Here is a 22,642-nt window from a genome sequence, read left to right as displayed (position 1 = left end):
AGCAGAGTGGGCTGCTCTTGCTCTCCAGTCTTGTTGGCTGAAGTAGCAGGCCCTGGTGACCCCAGGCTCCATTGCTGACTTCCCCTTCCAAGCTCATTCTCTGGGCCTTGTGCACAGAAGGGAGAAGCCGCCTTGCACTGCACGAGAGCTCGTCTGTTCTAGCTGCGTCGTGCCAGAGCCTTAGAAGGTCTGGGCCTTGCTGCAACAAACACTTCCAGCGTTATTAAAATTCAGGACCAATGACGCTGGAAGGAAAGGAGGGTTAAACGTCCGGCTGCCCCTACCCATACGTAGGCCGATGCAGTAAATCAGTGCGGAAAACGGGCGCTCCCAGCACCTCTCCTGGGCCCGAGATTGAACATTTAAATACTGAGGAAGCGCTGGGGTCAGATGGGCGCCCGGGAGAGTTAGGAACGTGCGTGCTCGCTCGTTCATCGAGCGACCCTTTTCCTAGCCTGACCGCTGGCACGTAGATAGATTTGAAACCCTTTGGTTCCTCTGACGTAATATTGGAGGAGGCGCAGGACAGCAGTGTTTTCCGCACACGCGTTCGGGCTGCTCAGAAATGTGCGGGTCCAGTTTGGATCTGGGGAGAGCAGCTCGTAGCCTCGTTTGCCACGTGCTGAGCACTGTGAGTTTTGCAGGGGGCCGGACGCGTGCTTCCCTTGCAGAAGGGGGCTGTGCACAGCGGGCCCCAGGGAAAGCACAGTTACCTGTGTTTGTGGGACGCCCGCGGAGGCTAAGGGAGATGAGAGAGGCCTGCTCTGGGTCCGAGCTGGTGGCACGGGGAGGCTGGGGTCAGAGCGGGCCCCCCTCCTGGGCGAGGAAGTCTCTGGTTTCAGCCTGGCTCTGGCTTTAATTTTCTGCAGCTCCTGCAGCTGCGAGGATTAGGTTTAATCATAACAAGCGTTGAGTAAGTGAGGAAGGGGAAAGGGCTCCTCGTTCTGCCGGCGTGTAACCAGAGTCCTTTCTGCAGAGCCTGGGTGATGGATGAAGGGCTCTGCTTTCCTGCCAGCCGTGTCCCGCGTCCCGATCTCCGGGGCCATCGCGGGCCTAGCGCCAAGCTGCAGAAAGGAAGGCGTCTGCTGAAGCCGTAGGGCGGCTCGGGAGGGGGGTGAGGCTGCTAGCCACAGGCCTCTGCTGACTTCCATTACTGATGCTGCTTGCAGGATTAACCTACCCCTCTCATCCGTGCCGCTGCTCCCCCCTCTCACCTTGTACACGTCTCCTCACCCTCGGGTGAGCCCTCTGGGGACGGGGAGCAGAATATCCAAAGCCTGCGGCGGCGGAATCAGAGGAGGGAATTATTTATCTAACACACTTCTCTACTGCCTTCTGGTCACCATCATGGTTCATATATATATATATAACAATCTCTTTACAAATAAAGTCATAACTAAAACATAAACGCAAGCCGTACGTTTGTAATTAATACATAAAAGAAAACCCCACCATCATGCACCCTAAGGCAGTCAGACTGACCTCCTGCCACAGAGCAGCTCTTGCACGTACGGCAGGCAAAGCGGAGAGCCCGGCCTGGTCAGATCTCTAACTCCTGGAAGGGTGAGAGAGGCAACCCCAGGGTACCTTATGCAGCCGTGAAACTCCCTCTCTCATAATGCACACGGCGGTGTTTATTCACCAGGCGAGTCAGTCTTAAAAATGCAAAGCAATACAATGACAATATCCATAAAATCAAGGCAGAGGTACCTGACCGAATGACTCTGCTTTTCAACTCTTCCTGAAGCAGTTATAATCTCTCTGCTGACTAGCGAAGAAAACGCGCGACCACGGGTGCGTTGCAGCCGCTGACCTGAAGAACGGAGTTGGGCATATGGGATCATAAACAACCAATAATTTCTTTAAATACCCATAAATACATTGATGCACCAAAGTTGAAATTTTAAATTTAACCCTTTGCTCAGTATTGGAGGAACGTGATCTGGCTACCTCCCAAGCAGGCATGTTGTGTAGCAGTTGTAAAGAAGGCAGGAGGCATTGGGAAGCCCTTATAGAAAGGACATTGCAATAATCCATAACTGATGAAGCAAAAGAACGTCTTGTAGCTCTAGAATAAATCACAAACGGCGTAGCTTCCATAATCCAAAAACATTTCTTACCACCTGTCACAACTGCACCTGTAAGCTAAAAGCCTTATCTGAATATACTCCCAGGTCCCAAACTGTGTCGACTGCTTCACACTCAATATCCTTTACCAGACACTTAGGGAAAGGCTCCATATTCTCTGTTTTTGTCACTGGCAGAACTTCTGTTGTAATAATGATCAGAACTAACTATATTCAGTAAAAGCCGCGGTTCACAAATGATTTTAAGCTGTAAACCCATAAGGAATGCATTGCGGTAATCATCTTGTGCAAGAGCCAACGTATAAACATCAGATTTGAATACTCCCTGATTAATAAAAGTGTGTGTGTCTGCTCCACTAATTTCCATTTAAGGTAAGCATTTCCTGTGACTGCAGCCACATGTGATTCCAAATCTGACGAGCTCAGTCTAATACAGAGCCCATCAATAACTGCCAACATCTAAGGCTCTAACGTACAAAATTTCAGTCTTACCAGAATTTAGTACAAGCCTACTGTCAACAATCCATCTTACAATTTCCCCCAAACACTCATTCAGCTGTACAATGGCTTCCCGGAGTCATTCTTGCCTAATGCAACAAGAAACTGAATATCTTCAGCACAAATAAGGGTAATAAATCCGTATGATCAAATGAATTTGTAAACTGCTAGAGAAGAAACCCTGGCAAATTTTCCTAGTTCAGCCACCCACCCAATGACTGTAAGAGGATATGGATAGGAATGAACCTTGAGGGAGCCCACTTCTCTTTAATACCTTCCTCCAGTTGTAGGGTAAATTGATTCGATCATACGTATTTATTACTCTTACATATGCTGACAAGGGTGGAGGAGGACATGACAGATAATTAGTTGGGGGTCATATGAAGATCTTGGGAAGAGGGGATGGAGCTGGGTAATGTAATAGCGGATCAGCAGGAGGGCTAGTGAGGGGAGGAGATAAAGAGGAGCTGAAAGTTGAGAGAGGATCGACTGGAGAGGGTAGAGATGGATGGGGATCAACTGGTGGGGTGGAGGTTCAAAAGGGGTATGCTGGAGAGGAGGTCCTTTGGAAGTGGTGGTGGTTGAGAGAGGGGATCAGCTAGCGGGGTGGAGAGGGAGGGGTTCAGTTAGAGAGGTAGAGGTTCAGGTTAAGAGTGAAAGTCCTTTTGTGGGGTGGAGGTTAAGGGAGGGGGGAGATTGAGATTACGTATATTATCGGTATTAATATGCCCCATCATTTGACCACATTAGTTGTTCTGTACATGCTTAGCATGATCATATTTTGGCGATAGTTGATGACATTACTCCTGTTAAAAAAAATGTGGCCTCGTAGATCACACTACATTCCTTGGTTTACCCAAAGAGTTACAGTTCTGAAAGGTCACATGAGATGAGCTTGAAAGGAAATGGCAAAAGTCTGACATTCCCTGATCTGGCGATACATAAGAAGCTGCAGTCAGAATCGTTGACCTCTACAAATAAGCTTATTATACTTCAAGAATTAAATCAATTGGTAATTCTCAGGAATTATTTTCTTTAGTAAAACAATTAATACGTGCAGGCCTGAGCCCTTAGGGTCTGGGGGCCATTAGATCTCTGAGGCGACAGTGCAAATGGTGATCCGTATAGGCTGAAGGCAAGCCTTGGATGATGAGGCAGGCTGGATAAGGCAGACAGGGCTTGGTAGGTAAGGTAAGTCAAGACTGGATACTGGACAGGACCTGGAACTGAACAAGAGACAGGCTGAGACAAGTCAAGGACAGGACTCTGGTTCAGGTAGGACTGCTCAGGATACTTGGAACAGACAGGACAAGACCAGAAATGCAGACTAAGGCAGGATTTAGACAAGAATGTCAAGGAACAGAGAATTTATAAGCCTGAAGGCAACAAGGCAAGTGGCTGGTAGGCCACTAGGTACCAGGAAAGTCTGGATGGGCTACAAGGTAAGGGAGTAGGCAGAATAGGCCTCAAGAGAGAATAGGCCAGAAGGCGTCAAGGCAGGAAACAAGGCAAGATGGGTCTGAGGACCTCAAGGCTAGAAGGCCCGAAGGCCACAAGCCAAGGAGCAAGAAGGCCCGGAGGCCACAAGGCAAGGATAGGCCTGGAATGGATTTCAAAAGAATCTAAGAACTGAAGTACTGTTGGTTTCAACATGTGACACCATTCATAGAGGCTTCGAGAATGGTACCAGCTATTTGTTGGTCCTCCTTGACTTATCCTTGGCTTCATGACATCAGTCATGTTTGTATGCTAATGCCAGAAGTCTAAGAAGTAAGATGGGAGAATTAGAATGTATAGCAGTAAATGATGACATAGACTTAATTGGCATCTCAGAGACATGGTGGAAAGAGGATAACCAATGGGACAGTGCTATACCGGGGTACAAAATTATATCGCAATGACAGAGAGGAGCACTCGGGAGGAGGTGTGGCGCGTATGTCCGGGATGGCATAGAGTCCAACAGGATAAACATCCTGCATGAGACTAAATACAAAATTGAATCTTTATGGGTAGAAATCCCTTGTGTATCAGGGAAGACTACAGTGATAGGGGTATACTACCGTCCACCTGGTCAAGATGGTGAGATGGACAGTGAAATGCTAAGAGAAATTAGGGAAGCTAACCAAATTGGTAGTGCAGTAATAATGGGAGACTTCAATTACCCCAATATAGACTGGGTAAATGTATCATCGGGTCACGCTAGAGAGATAACGTTCCTGGATGGAATAAATGATAGCTTTATGGAGCAATTGGTTCAGGAACCGACGAGAGAGGGAGCAATTTTAGATCTAATTCTCAGTGGAGCACAGGACTTGGTGAGAGAGGTAACGGTGGTGGGGCCGCTTGGCAATAGTGATCATAATATGATCAAATTTGATTTAATGACTGGAAAAGGAACAGTGTGCAAATCCAAGGCTCTCGTGCTAAACTTTCAAAAGGGAAACTTTGATAAAATGAGAAAAATTGTTAGTAAAAAACTGAAAGGAGCAGCTACAAAAGTAAAAAATGTCCAAGAGGCGTGGTCATTGTTAAAAAATACCATTCTAGAAGCACAGTCCAGATGTATTCCACACATTAAGAAAGGTGGAAAGAAGGCAAAACGATTACCGGCATGGTTAAAAGGGGAGGTGAAAGAAGCTATTTTAGCCAAAAGATCTTCATTCAAAAATTGGAAGAAGGATCCAACAGAAGAAAATAGGATAAAGCATAAACATTGGCAAGTTAAATGTAAGACATTGATAAGACAGGCTAAGAGAGAATTTGAAAAGAAGTTGGCTGTAGAGGCAAAAACTCACAGTAAAAACTTTTTTAAATATATCCGAAGCAGAAAGCCTGTGAGGGAGTCAGTTGGACCGTTAGATGATCGAGGGGTTAAAGGGGCACTTAGAGAAGATAAGGCCATCGTGGAAAGATTAAATGATTTCTTTGCTTCGGTGTTTACTGAAGAGGATGTTGGGGAGGTACCCGTAATGGAGAAGGTTTTCATGGGTAATGATTCAGATGGACTGAATCAAATCACGGTGAACCTAGAAGATGTGGTAGGCCTGATTGACAAACTGAAGAGTAGTAAATCACCTGGACCGGATGGTATACACCCCAGAGTTCTGAAGGAACTAAAAAATGAAATTTCAGACCTATTAGTAAAAATTTGTAACTTATCATTAAAATCATCCATTGTACCTGAAGACTGGAGGATAGCAAATGTAACCCCAATATTTAAAAAGGGCTCCAGGGGCGATCCGGGAAACTACAGACCGGTTAGCCTGACTTCAGTGCCAGGAAAAATAGTGGAAAGTGTTCTAAACATCAAAATCACAGAACATATAGAAAGACATGGTTTAATGGAACAAAGTCAGCATGGCTTTACCCAGGCAAGACTTGCCTCACAAATCTGCTTCACTTTTTTGAAGGAGTTAATAAACATGTGGATAAAGGTGAACCGGTAGATATAGTATACTTGCATTTTCAGAAGGCGTTTGACAAGTTCCTCATGAGAGGCTTCTAGGAAAAGTAAAAAGTCATGGGATAGGTGGCGATGTCCTTTCGTGGATTGCAAACTGGCTAAAAGACAGGAAACAGAGAGTAGGATTAAATGGGCAATTTTCTCAGTGGAAGGGAGTGGACAGTGGAGTGCCTCAGGGATCTGTATTGGGACCCTTACTGTTCAATATATTTATAAATGATCTGGAAAGAAATACGACGAGTGAGATAATCAAATTTGCAGATGACACCAAAATTGTGCAGAGTAGTTAAATCACAAGCAGATTGTGATAAATTGCAGGAAGACCTTGTGAGACTGGAAAATTGGGCATCCAAATGGCAGATGAAATTTAATGTGGATAAGTGCAAGGTGATGCATATAGGGAAAAAATAACCCATGCTATAATTACACGATGTTGGGTTCCATATTAGGTGCTACAACCCAAGAAGAGATCTAGGTGTCATAGTGGATAACACATTGAAATCGTCGGCTCAGTGTGCTGCGGCAGTCAAAAAAGCAAACAGAATGTTAGGAATTATTAGGAAGGGAATGGGGAATAGAACGGAAAATGTCATAATGCCTCTGTATCGCTCCATGGTGAGACCGCACCTTGAATACTGTGTACAATTCTGGTCTCCACATCTCAAAAAAGATATAAATGTGATGGAGAAGGTACAGAGAAGGGCAACCAAAATGATAAAGGGAATGGAACAACTCCCCTATGAGGAAAGACTAAAGAGGTTAGGACTTTTCAGCTTGGAGAAGAGACGACTGAGGGGGGATATGATAGAGGTGTTTAAAATCATGAGAGGTCTAGAACGGGTAGATGTGAATCGGTTATTTACTCTTTCGGATAGTAGAAGGACTAGGGGACACTCCATGAAGTTAGCATGGGGCACATTTAAAACTAATCGGAGAAAGTTCTTTTTTACTCAACGCACAATTAAACTCTGGAATTTGTTGCCAGAGAATGTGGTTCGTGCAGTTAGTATAGCTGTGTTTAAAAAAGGATTGGATAAGTTCTTGGAGGAGAAGTCCATTACCTGCTATTAAGTTCACTTAGAGAATAGCCACTGCCATTAGCAATGGTAACATGGAATAGACTTAGTTTTTGGGTACTTGCCAGGTTCTCATGGCCTGGATTGGCCACTGTTGGAAACAGGATGCTGGGCTTGATGGACCCTTGTTCTGACCCAGTATGGCATTTTCTTATGTTCTTAGTATTACTGGTGTCATTAATTGTTGGTTTTCATCTTATCTGACAGAACGTATTCAACAAATATGCAATGAAAGCAAATCATCTAGATGTCATGATATGGGTTACAGGGTCACACAAGGGTCAGCCTTGTCGGCAAGTTTATTTAATATTCATCTAATTTCTCTATGTAACTTTTTAGCTGGTTTAGATCTCTTAAAAATCTATTCAGATGATGCCCAATTTTATTTTCCGATCTGTTTGAACTTGGTCCATTACTCTAAAGTTTGCCATTGTTTACTTATCATCATTGTTTCATTGCAGCTGTCATAATAAACTTTTGCGGAGTAATATGTTTTCTCATTCTGGTGTTCGTACCCGGGCTGCAGCATTCTGAGTAATCTGCAGTAGTCTCAATGCGAAGGCTGGCAATCCCCTATAAAGGACATTACGGTAATCCAGCCTGCACATAATGATTGCAGAACTGAATGAAAATTAATGGTCTTAATCTACGTAGCATCTGTAACTTAAATAAGGATGCCTTCATTGGAAGATTGCTCTGGATTATTATTCCAAGATTGTATACATTTTAATCTTAATCTACGTAGCATCTGTAACTTAATTAAGGATGCCTTCATTGGAAGATCGCTCTGGATTATTATTCCAAGATTGCATGCATTTTGCAGAGTAGCAATGTCCTAGCCATCAAAGGAAAGAACTTCTGATTAAACGTATTAGTATGAAACTCCCTCCACTGGCTGCCGATCAAGTGGAGAGGGAAATACAAGATTTGTACGCTAATTCATAAGGCAATTAATGCAGCCTTCTATCTTGAATTCCGGGTTGTAATTATATCAAGATCATTGCGTTCTGCGGTTTCTGGGTGTTGGAAATCCCTCGTTGCGGCAGGCTCGACTTGGACAGATCGCAATCGCGCTTCTTCCGTTGTGAGCCCTTGTCTTGATCTCTCCTTCAATGTATTCCTACAAATCCTTTAAAAAGTAGTCCTGGGGGAATTCTATGCAAAAACATTTAAAATTCTGTGCGCACAAACTTAATTCTATATACTTTATATTGGATATAATACAGAAAAAACTGTATTACTCAACGATGCAGAATTGTAAATGCTTTGAGCAAAATTTCCCTAGAAGTTCACTGTAAGAATGTCCTTTCCACCATTTCTCCCTACTTCTCTGGCCAGTCTCCTTTCATTTTGCCCTCTCAAGTCCCAACTCCTCCACTATCTCTCCCTTTCCCCTCTAGGCTCACCCCCTTCTCTATCTCCACTCCCAGAGTTAGACCCCTCTCTTAGTACTGCCCCTCGCACACTCTCCCTCTCGATCCCTCTCTCATACACACAATGCTCCCTCTCTCGTGCAGATACATACCCTCATACAGGCTCCCTCTCTTTCACTCGCACAAACACACACCCTCACACTCTCTCTCATGCATACACCCTCACACAGGCTACCTGTCGCTCTCTCACACACACCTCTGCCTACTGGCTCCCTCTCTCTTACACAGAGGCTCCCTCTCTTTCACTCGCACAAACACACACCCTCACACGAGCTCACACTCTCTCATGCATACACCCTCACACAGGCTACCTGTTGCTCTCTCACACACACCTCTGCATACTGGCTCCCTCTCTTTCACTCGCACAAACACACACCCTCACACAAGCTCACACTCTCTCATGCATACACCTTCACACAGGCTACCTGTCGCTCTCTCTCACACACACCTCTCTGGCCTACTGGCTCCCTCTCTTCTTACACAGAGGCTCCCTCTCTTTCACTCGCACAAACACACACCCTGACACAAGCTCACCTCTCATGCATACACCCTCACACAGGCTACCTGTCGCTCTCTCACACACACCTCTGCCTACTGGCTCCTCTCTCTTACACAGAGGCTCCCTCTCTTTCACTCGCACAAACACACACCCTCACACAAGCTCACACTCTCTCTCATGCATACACCCTCACACAGGCTACCTGTCGCTCTCTCACACACACCTCTGCCTACTGGCTCCTTCTCTCTTACACAGAGGCTTCCTCTCTTTCACTCGCACAAACACACACCCTCACACAAGCTCACACTCTCTCATGCATACACCCTCACACAGGCTACCTGTCGCTCTCTCACACACACCTCTGCCTACTGGCTCCCTCTCTCTTACACAGAGGCTCCCTCTCTTTCACTCGCACAAACACACACCCTCACACAAGCTCACACTCTCTCTCATGCATACACCCTCACACAGGCTACCTGTCGCTCTCTCACACACACCTCTGCATACTGGCTCCCTCTCTTACACAGAGGCTCCCTCTCTTTCACTCGCACAAACACACACTCTCACACAAGCTCACTCACTCTCTCATGCATACACCCTCACACAGGCTACCTGTCGCTCTCTCACACACACCTCTGCATACTGGCTTCCTTTCTCTTACACGGAGGCTCCCTATCTCTTACACACATACACACACTCTCTCTTTCTCTCCTTCACACAGGCTCACTCTCACATACACACATTCCCTTTTTCACACACACCGATTCAAAATCTCACATATATGCACAGCCCTTCACAATCTTCTCACATAGGCTTCCTCTCTCTGGTGTACACACCTATGCACCCTCACATATGCTCTCTCTCCCTCCCAAACACACAGCTAACGGCCTCGCAGTCTCTCACATACACACATCTCTACACACAAGCTCGCTCTCACCCGAGCGGGATGGGCTCCCTCTTGGCATGCTGGAGCCTGCTCCAAATTGTACGCAGAAAATGGAAATTCTGTGCAGGAGGGGAATACTGCACAAAATCTGTGCTCCGCAGCAGCGCAGAATTCCCCCAGGAGTAAAAAAGTCTCCCAAGCTCAGTGAATTTGTGCACCAGAGTGCCCCTTTCTCTTGAGATGGCTGTGTATCAGTTCATTTGGCGTTAAGGTGTTGTATTGTTTTACGTTTTGGTACAGTGTGTGTTAGGTTGTAACTAGTCCTGGGGGAATTCTGCGCAGAAAATGGCAGAAAAGACCCCCGCATGCTGCGAACGGAGATGGAGCATGCGAAGATGAAGGTCCCGATGAGAGTGAATGTGTCTGAGTGAGAGGAGGGGGAGGGGTGTGGGGTAGGGGAGGCTGGGAGGGTGAGAGAGAGAGCATGGGAGGTGAGAGAGTGGGGTGGGGGGAATACTTGAGTGTGGGTTTCAGAGAGAAGGGAGGCTGTATGAGGAGATTGTGAAGGAGAGTGTATGTGTGTGAGAGATTGGAAGCTCGTGTGTATGAAAAAGGGATCCTGTGTATGTGTAGTTGGTGATTCGATTATTAGGAATGTAGAAAGCTGGGTGGCAGGTGGGCGTGAGGATCGCCTGGTAACTTGCCTGCCTGGTGCGAAGGTGGCAGACCTCACGCGTCACCTAGATAGGATTTTAGACAGTGCTGGGGAGGAGCCGGCTGTCGTGGTACATGTGGGCACCAACGACATAGGAAAATGTGGGAGGGAGGTTCTGGAAGCCAAATTTAGGATTTTAGGTAGAAAGATTAAATCCAGAACCTCCAGGGTAGCATTCTCTGAAATGCTCCCTGTTCCACGCGCAGGTCACCAGAGGCAGGCAGAGCTCCAGAGTCTCAATGCGTGGATGAGACGATGGTGCAGGGAAGAGGGATTCAGCTTTGTAAGGAACTGGGGAACCTTTTGGGGAAGGGAGAGACTCTTCCGAAGGGATGGGCTCCACCTTAACCAGAGTGGAACCAGGCTGCTGGTGCTAACCTTTAAAAAGGAGATAGAGCAGCTTTTAAACTAGAACAAGGGGGAAAGCCGACAGTCGCTCAGCAGTGCATGTGTTCGAGAAGAAATGTATCCTTGAAGGATACTAATGAAACAGGAGAGTTAGGGCATCCCGACAGAGAGGTTCCATTAAAAGCAAACATAGTCCATATGCCTATATGTAAAAAATCACCAAAGCTAATGATTTCCGAATTATCCCTAACAACTGAAAAGCAGGTTGTTTAATACAACAAAAAACACATTTTGAAATGTCTGTATGCCAATGCCAGAAGTCTAAGAAGTAAGATGGGAAAGTTAGAGTGTATAGCAGCAAATGATGAGATTGACATAATTGGCATCACAGAGACTTTGTGGAAGGAGGATAACCAATGGGACAGTGCTATATCAGGGTACAAATTATATCTCCACATCTCAAGCCTACTGGACAACTTACTTAGCGATACCCTTTTATCACAATGGTTATCCCTCTGTCCTTCTCTTTCTTCTTTTCCCAAGTTCGATCTCCTTGTTATATGTAACTTTATTACCTCCTCTGATTATTTTACTGTTAAATGGCTGATAAGAATGTTTACCCCTTGTTACATGTAAACCGATTTGATATGACACCTGTCATGAAGGTCGGTATATAAAAGAATTAAATAAATAAATTAAATAAATATCGCAATGACAGAGAGGAACAACTTGCTGGAGGTGTGGCACTTTATGTCCAGGAGGGTATAGAGTCCAACAGGATAAAGATCATACAAGTGACTAAATGCTCAGTAGAATCTATATGGGTAGAAATCCCATGTGTGTTGGGTAAGAGTATAGTGATAGGAGTATACTACCATCCACCTGGACAAAATGGTCAGACAGAAGATGAAATGCTAAGAGAAATCAGGGAAGCTAACCAATTTGGCAGTGCAGCAATAATGGGAGATTTCAATTACCCCAATATTGACTGGGTAAATGTAACATCAGGACTTGCTAGAGACATAAAGTTCCTGGATGTAATAAACAACTGCTTCATGGAGCAATTGGTTCAGGAACCAACAAGAGATGGAGCTTTTTTAGATTTAATTCTTCGTGGAACGCAGGATTTGGTGAGAGAGGGTAACGGTGGTGGGGGCCACTTGGCAACAGTGATCATAACATGATCAAATTTAAACTAATAACTGGAAGGGGGGGACAATAAGTAAATCTGCAGCTCTAACACTAATTTTAAAAAGGGAAACTTTGATAAAATGAGGAAAATAGAAAAAACTGAAAGGTGCAGCTGCAAAGGTTAAAAGTGTTCAACAGGCATGGACATTGTTTAAAAATACAATCCTAGAGGCGCAGTCCAGATGTATTCCATGCATTAAGAAAGGTGGAAAGAAGGCAAAATGATTACCGTCATGGTTAAAAGGTGAGGTGAAAGAGGCTATTTTAGCCAAAACAAAATCCTTCAAAAATTGGAAGAAGGATCCAACTGAAGAAAATAGGATAAAACATAAGCATTGTCAAGGTAAGTGTAAAACATTGATAACTATTCTCAAGATCAAAATCGTAGAGCATATAGAAAGACATGATTTAATGGGAACAGTCAACATGGATTTACCCAAGGGAACTCTTGCCTCACAAATCTGCTTCACTTTTTTGAAGGAGTTAATAACATGTGGATAAAGGTGAACCGGTAGATGTAATGTATTTGGATTTTCAGAAGGCGTTTGACAAAGTTCCTCATGAGAGGCTTCTACGAAACTAAAAAGTCATGGGATAGGAGGCGATGTCCTTTCGTGGATTACAAATTGGCTAAAAGACAGGAAACAGAGAGTAGGATTAAATGGTCAGTTTTCTCAGTGGAAGAGGATAAACAGTGGAGTGCCTCGGGGATCTGTACTTGAACTGGTGCTTTTTATTTATTTATTTTTTATTTGAGTTTTATATACCGTTATTCGGTAGAGCCATCATAACGGTTTACAAAGTGAATATTATTTTCTTAACAGTATTGAAACATTATAACAGAATGAGCATATATAGAAATAAGCAAGTCAGGTCAAATAACTATTCTTGGGTTGGAAGTGGAGGGGGAAGCGAGTTTGGTTGGAGATTAGAGTTGAGAGTTCATTTGATGGTTGGTATGGTCAGTTGATAGTGGGTCAGTGAAGAATTTGTGGAAGAAAAATGTTTTTAGGTCTTTCTTGAACGTTTTTATGTTGTGCTGAGTTCTCAAGTCTTCAGGTATTCTTTTCAATATATATGTAAATGATCTGGAAAGGAATACGATGAGTGAGGTTATCAAATTTGCGGATGATACAAATTTATTCACAGTAGTTAAATCACAAGCGGATTGTGATAAATTGCAGGAGGACCTTGCAAGGCTGGAAGATTGGGCATCCAAGTGGCAGATGAAATTTTATGTGGACAAGTGCAAGGTGTTGCATATAGGGAAAAATAACCCTTGCTGTAGTTATACGATGTTAGGTTCCATATTAGGAGCTACCACCCAGGAAAAAGATCTAGGCATCATAGTGGATAATACTTTAAAAGCAAATAGAATGTTAGGAATTATTAGGAAGGGAATGGTTAATAAAACGGAAAATGTCATAATGCCTCTGTATCGCTCCATGGTGAGACCATACCTGGAATACTGTGTACAAATCTGGTCGCCACATCTCAAAAAAGATATAATTGCGATGGAGAAGGTGCAAAGAAGGGCAACCAAAATGATAAAGGAGATGGAACAGCTCCCCTATGAGAAAAGGCTGAAGAGATTAGGGCTGTTCAGCTTGGAGAAGAGACGGCTGAGGGGGGATATGATAGAGGTCTTTAAGATCATGAGAGGTCTTGAACGAGTAGATGTGAATCGGTTATTTACACTTTCGAACAATAGAAGGACTAGGGGGCATTCCATGAAGTTAGCAAGTAGCACATTTAAGACTAATCGGAGAAAATTCTTTTTCACTGAACGCACAATAAAGCTCTGGAATTTGTTGCCAGAGGATGTGGTTAGTGCAGTTAGTGTAGCTGGATTCAAAAAAGGTTTGGATAAGTTCTTGGAGGAGAAGTCCATTAACGGCTATTAATCAAATTTCCTTGGAATAGCCACTGCTATTAATTGCATCAGTAGCATGGGATCTTCTTAGTGTTTGCGTAATTGCCAGATTCTTGTGGCCTGGTTTGGCCTCTGTTGGAAACAGGATGCTGGACTTGATGGACCCTTGGTCTGACCCAGCATGGCAAGTTCTTATGTTCTTATGTTCTTAAGACAGGCGAAGAGAGAATTTGAAATGAAGTTGGCCATAGAGGCAAAAACTCATAATAAAAACATTTTAAAATATATACAAAGCAAGAAACCTGTGAGGGAAGTCAGTTGGACCATTAGATGACAAGAGGGGTTTAAAGGGGCTCTTAGGGAAGGTAAGGCCATTGCAGAAGACTAAATGAATTCTTTGCTTCCATGTTTACTAATGAGGATGTTGGGGAGATACCAGTTCCGGAGATGGTTTTCAGGGGTGATGAGTCAGACGAACTGAACAAAATCACTGTGAACCTGGGTGATGTAGTAGGCCAGATTGACAAACTAAAGAGTAGCAAATCACCTGGACTGGATGGTATGCATCCTAGGGTACTGAAGGAACTAAAAAATGAAATTTCTGATCTATTAGTTAAAATTTGTAACCTATCATTAAAATCATCCATTGTACCTGAAGACTGGAGGGTGGCCAATGTAACCCTAATATTTAACAAAGGCTCCAGGGGCGATCCAGGTAACTATAGACCAGTGAGCCTAACTTCAGTGCCGGGAAAAATAGTGGAAACTATTCTCAAGATCAAAATTGTAGAGCATATAGAAAGACATGGTTTAATGGAACACAGTCAACATGGATTTACCCAAGGGAAGTCTTGCCTAACAAATCTTCATTTTTTTGAAGGGGTTAATAAACATGTGGATAAAGGTGAACCGGTAGATGGTAGTGTATTTGGATTTTCCAGAAGGCGTTTGACAAAGTTCCTCATGAGAGGCTTCTAAGAAAACTAAAAGTCATGGGATAGGAGGCGATGTCCTTCCGTGGATTACAAACTGGTTAAAAGACAGGAAACAAGAGTGGGGATTAAATGGTCAATTTTCTCAGTGGAAAAGGGTAAAAAGTGGAGTGCCTCAGGGATCTGGACCGGTGCTTTTTCAATATATTTATAAATGATCTGGAAAGGAATACGATGAGTGAGGTTATCAAATTTGCGGATGATAGAAAATTATTTAGAGAAGTTAAATCACAAGCGGATTGTGATACATTACAGGAGGACCTTGCAAGGACTGGAAGATTGGGCATCCAAATGGCAGATGAAATTTAATGTGGGACAAGTGCAAGGTGTTGCATATAGGGAAAAAATAACCCTTGCTGTAGTTACACAATGTTGGGTTCCATATTAGGAGCTACCACCCAGGAAAGCGATCTAGGCGTCATAGTGGATAACACATTGAAATCGTCGGTGCAGTGTGCTGCAGCAGTCAAAAAAGCAAATAGAATGTTAGGAATTATTAGGAAGGGAATGGTGAATAACACGGAAAATGTCATAATGCCTCTGTATCGCTCCATGGTGAGACCACACCTTGAATACTATGTACAATTCTGGTCGCCGCATCTCAAAAAAAGATATAATTGCGATGGAGAAGGTACAGAGAAGGGCAACCAAAATGATAAAGGGGATGGAACAGCTCCCCTATGAGGAAAGACTAAAGAGGTTAGGGCTGTTCAGCTTGGAGAAGAGACGACTGAGGGGGGGATATGATAGAGGTCTTTAAGATCATGAGAGGACTTGAATGAGTAGATGTGAATCGGTTATTTACACTTTCTTATAATGAGAAGGACTAGGGGCATTCCATGAAGTTAGCAAGTAGCACATTTAAGACTAATCAGAGAAAATTCTTTTTCACTCAATGCACAATAAAGCTCTGGAATTTGTTGCCAGAGGATGTGGTTAGTGCAGTTAGTGTAGCTGGGTTCAAAAAAGGTTTGGATAAGTTCTTGGAGGAGAAGTCCATTAACGGCTATTAATCAAATTTCCTTAGGGAATAGCCACTGCTATTAATTGCATCAATGGCATGGGATCCTCTTAGTGTTTGGGTAATTGCCAGGTTCTTGTGGCCTGGTTTGACCTCTGTTGGGAACAGGATGCTGGGCTTGATGGACCCTTGGTCTGACCCAGCATGGCAATTTCTTATGAAGGTGCTAACCTGAGTGAAGGGATTGTGTATGTGTGAGACAGAGCCTGTGTGAAGGGGTGCATGAGAGAGAGAGACATAGGTAGCCTGTGTGAGGGTGTGTGTGAAAGAGAAAGGGAGCTTGTGTGGGTGTGTATGCAAGAGAGAGGGGCCCTACATGAGGGTGTTTGTATGTGTATTAGAAAGAGGGAGCCTGTATGAGGGGATTTGTGTGTGTGCGAGGGAGGGAGGGAGCCTGTATGAGGGGATATGTGTGTGTGCGGAGAGTGAGGGAGCCTGTATGAGGGTGTGTGTGTGTGTGTGTGTGTGCGCGAGAGAGTGAGGGAGCCTGTATGAGGGGATGTGTGTATGTGCACTAGAGAGAGGGAGCATGTGTGTGTGAGAGGGAGGGACAGAGGGAGCCTGTATGAGGTGATGTGTGTGTGCAAGAGAGTGAGGGAGCCTGTATGAGGTGATGTGTGTGTGCGAGAGAGTGAGGGAGCCTGTATGAGGGGATGTGTGTGTGCGAGAGAGTGAGGGAGCTTGTATGAGGGTGTGTGTATGTGGGAGAGAGTGAGGGAGCCTGTATGAGGGGATGTGTGTGTGCGAGAGAGTGAGGGAGCCTGTATGAGGGGATGTGTGTGTGCGAGAGAGTGAGGGAGCCTATATAAGGGTGTGTGTGTGTGTGTGTGCGAGAGAGTGAGGGAGCCTGTATGAGGGTGTGTGTGTGTGCGAGAGAGTGAGGGAGCCTGTATGAGGGGATGTGGGTGTATGTGGGAGAGAGTGAGGGAGCCTGTATGAGGGGATGTGTGGTGTGCGAGAGAGTGAGGGAGCCTGTATGAGGGTGTGTGTGTGTGCGAGAGAGTGAGGGAGCCTGTATGAGGGTGTGTGTGTGTGCGAGAGAGTGAGGGAGCCTGTATGAGGGTGTGTGTGTGTGCGAGAGAGTGAGGGAGCCTGTATGAGGGGATGTGGGTGTATGTGGGAGAGAGTGAGGGAGCCTGTATGAGGGGATGTGTGTGTGCGAGAGAGTGAAGGAGCCTGTATGAGGGGGTGTGTGTGTGCGAGAGAGTGAGGGAGCTTGTATGAGGGTGGGTGTGTGTGGGAGAGAGTGAGGGAGCCTGTATGAGGGGATGTGTGTGTGCGAGAGAGTGAGGGAGCCTGTATGAGGGGATGTGTGTGTGCGAGAGAGTGAGGGAGCTTGTATGAGGGGTGGGTGTGTGTGGGAGAGAGTGAGGGAGCCTGTATGAGGGGATGTGTGTGTGCGAGAGAGTGAGGGAGCCTGTATGAGGGTGTGTGTGTGTGCACTAGAGAGAGGGAACGTGTGGTGAGAGAGGGAGGGACAGAGGGAGCCTGTGTGAGGGGCGGTACTGAGAACGGGGGTCAAACTCTGGGAGTGGTGATAAGAGTGGAAGGGGTTGAACCGAGAGGTGGAGGGGAGAGATACTGGCAGGTGGAGGAGTTGGGGCCTGAGAGGGCAATTGTGGCCAGGGGAGTAGGGAGAGCGAGTGGAAGGGACACTCTTACAGTGAATTTCTAGGGAAATTCTGCTCAAAATATTTAAAATTCTGCATCTTTAAGTAATAACCTTTTTCTGTATTAATTTAAAATGTAATTACTTAAAGACTGTCGTGTAATTGTGTTATTTGACCAGTATAAAGTTTGGGGAATTTTAAGAATTCCCCCAGGAGTGGTTGTAACCCCGGGCCATCAGTGGGGCATGCGGGTTGTGCATTACAACAGAAAAGCTGGGGGAGATCGGCCGGGGGTTTTGCTCGTCCTCGGGGGTCATTGTGAATTTCCCAGCGCTCTACGTTTGGGAAGCCCTGCTGTAAACTTTAACAAAGTGCCCAGGAAGTGTGGACAGGTGTGGAAGGGCTCAAGTTGTCAGAGGATGTGACCCGAGCTCTTGTATCCTGTTACACAGGGAACTCCTCAGGGAGCCAGGCAGAGCCTGACCCGCACCGGCACGTGGGAAGCAGTGTAAGACGCTCTCTCACACACACCTACCTGCACACACACACATCTCTCGACAATGCCGCGGGGCTCCCTGTGTCGTGTGGCCCGCGTCCCTGACTCTCAGAGGTGCCCCGGGACTCCCTGTGTCGTGTGCCCAAGTCCCTGACTCTCAGCAATGCCCTGGGACTCCCTGTGCCCACATCCCTAACTCTCAGCAATGCCCTGGGACTCCCTGTGCCCGCATCACTGACTCCTCAGCAATGCCACGGGGCTCCCTGTGTCCATGTCCCTGACTCTGAGGTGCCCTGGGACTCCCTGTGTCGTGTGCCCCGCGTCCCTGACTCTCAGCAGTGCCCTGGGACTCCCTGTGTCGTGTGCCTGCGTCCCTCTCAGCAAGTGCCCTGGGACTCCCTGTGTCGTGTGCCTGCGTCCCTCTCAGCAGTGCCCTGGGGACTCCCTGTGTCATGTGCCCCCGCGTCCCTGACTCTCAGCAGTGCCCTGGGGACTCCCTGTGACTCGTGCCCGCGTCCCTGACTCTCAGCAGTGCCCTGGGACTCCCTGTGTCGTGTGCCCGCGTCCCTGACTCTCAGCAGTGCCCTGGGACTCCCTGTGATTCGTGCCCGTGTCCCTGACTTCCTTCCAGCCTGTGCAGCTTTTTGTAGTCTGAGAATCTGTGACAGAGGGCTCTGTGCTGAGCTGTGTCTGGAGATAATGGCACAGGTGGAACGTATTTCACGCCTCTTGTGGGTGCACAAGATGTCTCTGATGTTTAAAGGGTGCTCAGGTTCCCTGACAGGAACAATCTGATGGGCTTAGCAGCATTTCTCCTTACTGACCCTCCCCGAGGTGACTTGTAAGCAATGGGAGGGAGTGTCCAGGACTGTTCACAGTGGTTGCAAGAGAGCGCTCCCATATTAAGAGAATGTCTGCACTATGTGAGAGAGAAGCTTTTATTGCTGGTGCCCACGCTCTACTTGTTCTGTGCTGGGGCTGTGTGTGTGTGAGTGAGAGAGAAGCTTGCATTGCTGCAGTCTGTGCTGTGCCTGTGTTGTGCTGGGGCAGTGTGTGTGTGTGTGAGAGAGAGAGAAGCTTGCATTGCTGCAGTCTGTGCTGTGCCTGTGTTGTGCTGGGGCTGTGTGTGTGTGTGAGTGAGAGAGAAGCTTGCATTGCTGCAGTCTGTGCTGTGCCTGTGTTGTGCTGGGGCAGTGTGTGTGTGTGTGAGTGAGAGAGAAGCTTGCATTGCTGCAGTCTGTGCTGTGCCTGTGTTGTGCTGGGGCAGTGTGTGTGTGTGTGAGAGAGAGAGAAGCTTGCATTGCTGCAGTCTGTGCTGTGCCTGTGTTGTGCTGGGGGCAGTGTGTGTGTGTGTGTGTGTAAGACAGAGAGAAGCTTGCATTGCTGCAGTCTGTGCTGTGCCTGTGTTGTGCTGGGGCAGTGTGTGTGTTTGTGTGTGAGAGAGAAGCTTTTATTGCTAGTGCCCACGCTGTACTTGTTCTGTGCTGGGGCTCTGTGTGTGTGTATGTAAGACAGAGAGAAGCTTGCATTGCTGCAGACTGTGCTGGGGCTCTGTGTGTGTGTGTGTGTGTGTGTGTGTGTGTGTGTGTGTGTGTGTGTGTGTGTGTGTGTGTGTGTGTGTGAGAGAGAGAGAGAATCTTGCATTGCTGGTGCCCTCGCTGTACTTGTTCTGTGCTGGGGCTTTGTGTGTGCTGTGCCTGTGTTGTGCTGGGGCAGTGTGTGTGTGTGTGTAAGACAGAGAGAAGCTTGCATTGCTGCAGACTGTGCTGTGCCTGTGTTGTGCTGGGGCAGTGTGTGTGTGTGTGTGTGTGTGTGTGTGTGAGAGAGAAGCTTGCATTGCTGGTGCCCACGCTGTACTTGTTCTGTGCTGGGGCTCTGTGTGTGTGTATGTAAGACAGAGAGAAGCTTGCATTGCTGCAGACTGTGCTGTGCCTGTGTTGTGCTGGGGCAGTGTGTGTGTGTGTGTGTGTGTGTGTGAGAGAAGCTTGCATTGCTGGTGCCCACGCTGTACTTGTTCTGTGCTGGGGCTCTATGTGTGTGTAAGACAGAGAGAAGCTTGCATTGCTGCAGACTGTGCTGTGCCTGTGTTGTGCTGGGGCAGTGTGTTTTTGTGTGTGTGATGGATGGTTTATTGCCTCTAGAGCTGCTGTACAACCTTTAGCCATGCTTGGATCAGGGAGATGTCTTATCTCGCTCTCACAATCTTCACACTGATGTAATACCAGCTTAAGAACATGCCATACTGGGTCAGACCGAGGGTCCATCAAGCCCAGCATCCTGTTTCCAACAGTGGCCAATCCAGGCCACAAGAACCTGGCAATTACCCAAACACTAAGAAGATCCCATGCTACTGATGCAATTAATAGCAGTGGCTATTCCCTAAGTCAACTTAATCAATAGCAGTTTATGGACTTCTCCAAGAACTTATGCAAACCTTTTTTAAACCCGGTTACACTAACTGCACTGACCACATCCTTTCGCAACAAATTTCAGAGTTTAATTGTGCATTGAGTGAAAGAATTTTCTTCAATTTGTTTTAAATGTGCCCCATGCTAACTTCATGGAGTGTCCCCTAGTCTTTCTATTATTCGAAAGTGTAAATAACCGATTCACATCTACCCGTTCTAGACCTCTCATGATCTTAAACACCTCTATCATATCCCCCCTCAGCTGTCTCTTCTCCAAGGTGAAAAGTCCTAACCTCTTCAGCCTTTCCTCATAGGGGAGCTATTCCATTCCCCTTATCATTTTGGTAGCCCTTCTCTGTACCTTCTCCATCGCAATTATATCTTTTTTGAGATGTGGCGACCAGAATTGTACACAGTATTCAAGGTGCGGTCTCACCATGGAGCTATACAGAGGCATTATGACATTTTCCGTGTTATTCACCATTCCCTTCCTAATAATTCCCAACATTCTGTTTGCTTTTTTGACTGCCGCAGCACACTGAGCCGACGATTTCAATGTGTTATCCACTATGATGCCTAGATCTCTTTCTTGGGTTGTAGCACCTAATATGGAACCCAACATTGTGTAATTATAGCATGGGTTATTTTTCCCTATGTGCATCACCTTGCACTTATCCACATTAAATTTCATCTGCCATTTTGATGCCCAATTTTCCAGTCTCACAAGGTCTTCCTGCAATTTATCACAATCTGCTTGTGATTTAACTACTCTGAACAATTTTGTATCATCTGCAAATTTGATTATCTCACTCGTCGTATTTCTTTCCAGATCATTTATAAATATATTGAACAGTAAGGGTCCCAATACAGATCCCTGAGGCACTCCACTGACCACTCCCTTCCACTGAGAAAATTGCCCATTTAATCCTACTCTCTGTTTCCTGTCTTTTAGCCAGTTTGTAATCCACGAAAGGACATCGCCACCTATCCCATGACTTTTTACTTTTCCTAGAAGCCTCTCATGAGGAACTTTGTCAAACATCTTCTGAAAATCCAAGTATACTATATCTACCGGTTCACCTTTATCCACATGTTTATTAACTCCTTCAAAAAAGTGAAGCAGATTTGTGAGGCAAGACTTCCCTTGGGTAAATCCATGCTGGCTGTGTCACATTAAACCTTGTCTGTCTAAAGGTTTTGTGATGAGAATAGTTTGCACTGTTTTCCTGGCCTTTCCATGTATTTGGAGTGCTGCTGTGACCAGGTCTGTAATGTTGTACAAAAAGATCTCCTGTTCCTGGCTCGGTGCATTCAGCCCATGAGGTTTTCTGGACTGTGGCAGTGAGCAGATTAGGTGGAGGGATGAGCCTGCAGCTGCCCTGTTTCTTGCCCTTGCTTTGTCTGACCCCTGGGGGGGCATCTGTGTGGTTTGTGCTCTCACCGCCCCCCTCCCTCTGCTCTGGTTGCAGGATATCCGCAACACGATAGGAAACGTCCCCATGGAGTGGTACAAGGATTACCCGCACTTGGGCTACGACCTGGACGGCAGGAAGATCTACAAGCCGATCCGCAGTAAGGACGAGCTGGACGAGTTCCTGGAGAAGATGGAGAATCCGGAGTACTGGTAAGAGTTTGGGGGACAGGCTGGCGCTGGGGACCCCGGGGGCTCCCGCTCGTCCCACCTCCTCCTCCGCAAGTCTCTGCTTTCCTTTTCCACCAGGCGCACGGTGCACGACAAGAAGACGGGCGCAGATCTGAAGCTGACGGACGAGCAGGTGGAGCTGGTGCATCGGCTCCAGAGGGGGCAGTTTGCAGACGTCAACTTTAACCCCTATGAGGTAAGGAACCCCCTCTGTGCCAGCTGTGGAAACCTCTCCCCCTGCCTGGGGGCGACGCTCCTGGGGCCCCGCGCTCTCTGAGAGGATCCAGGAGAGGTCAGGAGGAGCCGATGGCCTTTGGCTTTTATTGATGGACTCCTCGTGGGACTCGCCGCTTCTTAAAGGTACCGGGTTCCCAGATCCTTCGGGTCCCCTCCGATGGTGCACG

General features: G+C 46.4%; 1 protein-coding gene across 1 annotated transcript in view; it reads left to right on the top strand.

Annotated features, from left to right (window-relative positions):
* Positions 1 to 22,642, top strand: part of BOP1 (BOP1 ribosomal biogenesis factor) — a gene marked incomplete at its 3' end in the record, with an annotated part of 183,453 nt that overhangs the window by 122,759 nt on the left and 38,052 nt on the right. The window contains 2 exon segments of the mRNA XM_029592293.1: positions 22,066 to 22,220; positions 22,317 to 22,434. Coding sequence (XP_029448153.1) covers positions 22,066 to 22,220; positions 22,317 to 22,434 — 273 coding nt within the window.

This window comes from Rhinatrema bivittatum, chromosome 2 (genome assembly GCF_901001135.1).
Source record: "Rhinatrema bivittatum chromosome 2, aRhiBiv1.1, whole genome shotgun sequence".
NCBI classification, from domain to species: domain Eukaryota; kingdom Metazoa; phylum Chordata; class Amphibia; order Gymnophiona; family Rhinatrematidae; genus Rhinatrema; species Rhinatrema bivittatum.
The sequence above is the reverse complement of the archived record's forward strand: the minus strand, read 5'-3'. Positions and strand labels throughout refer to the sequence as shown.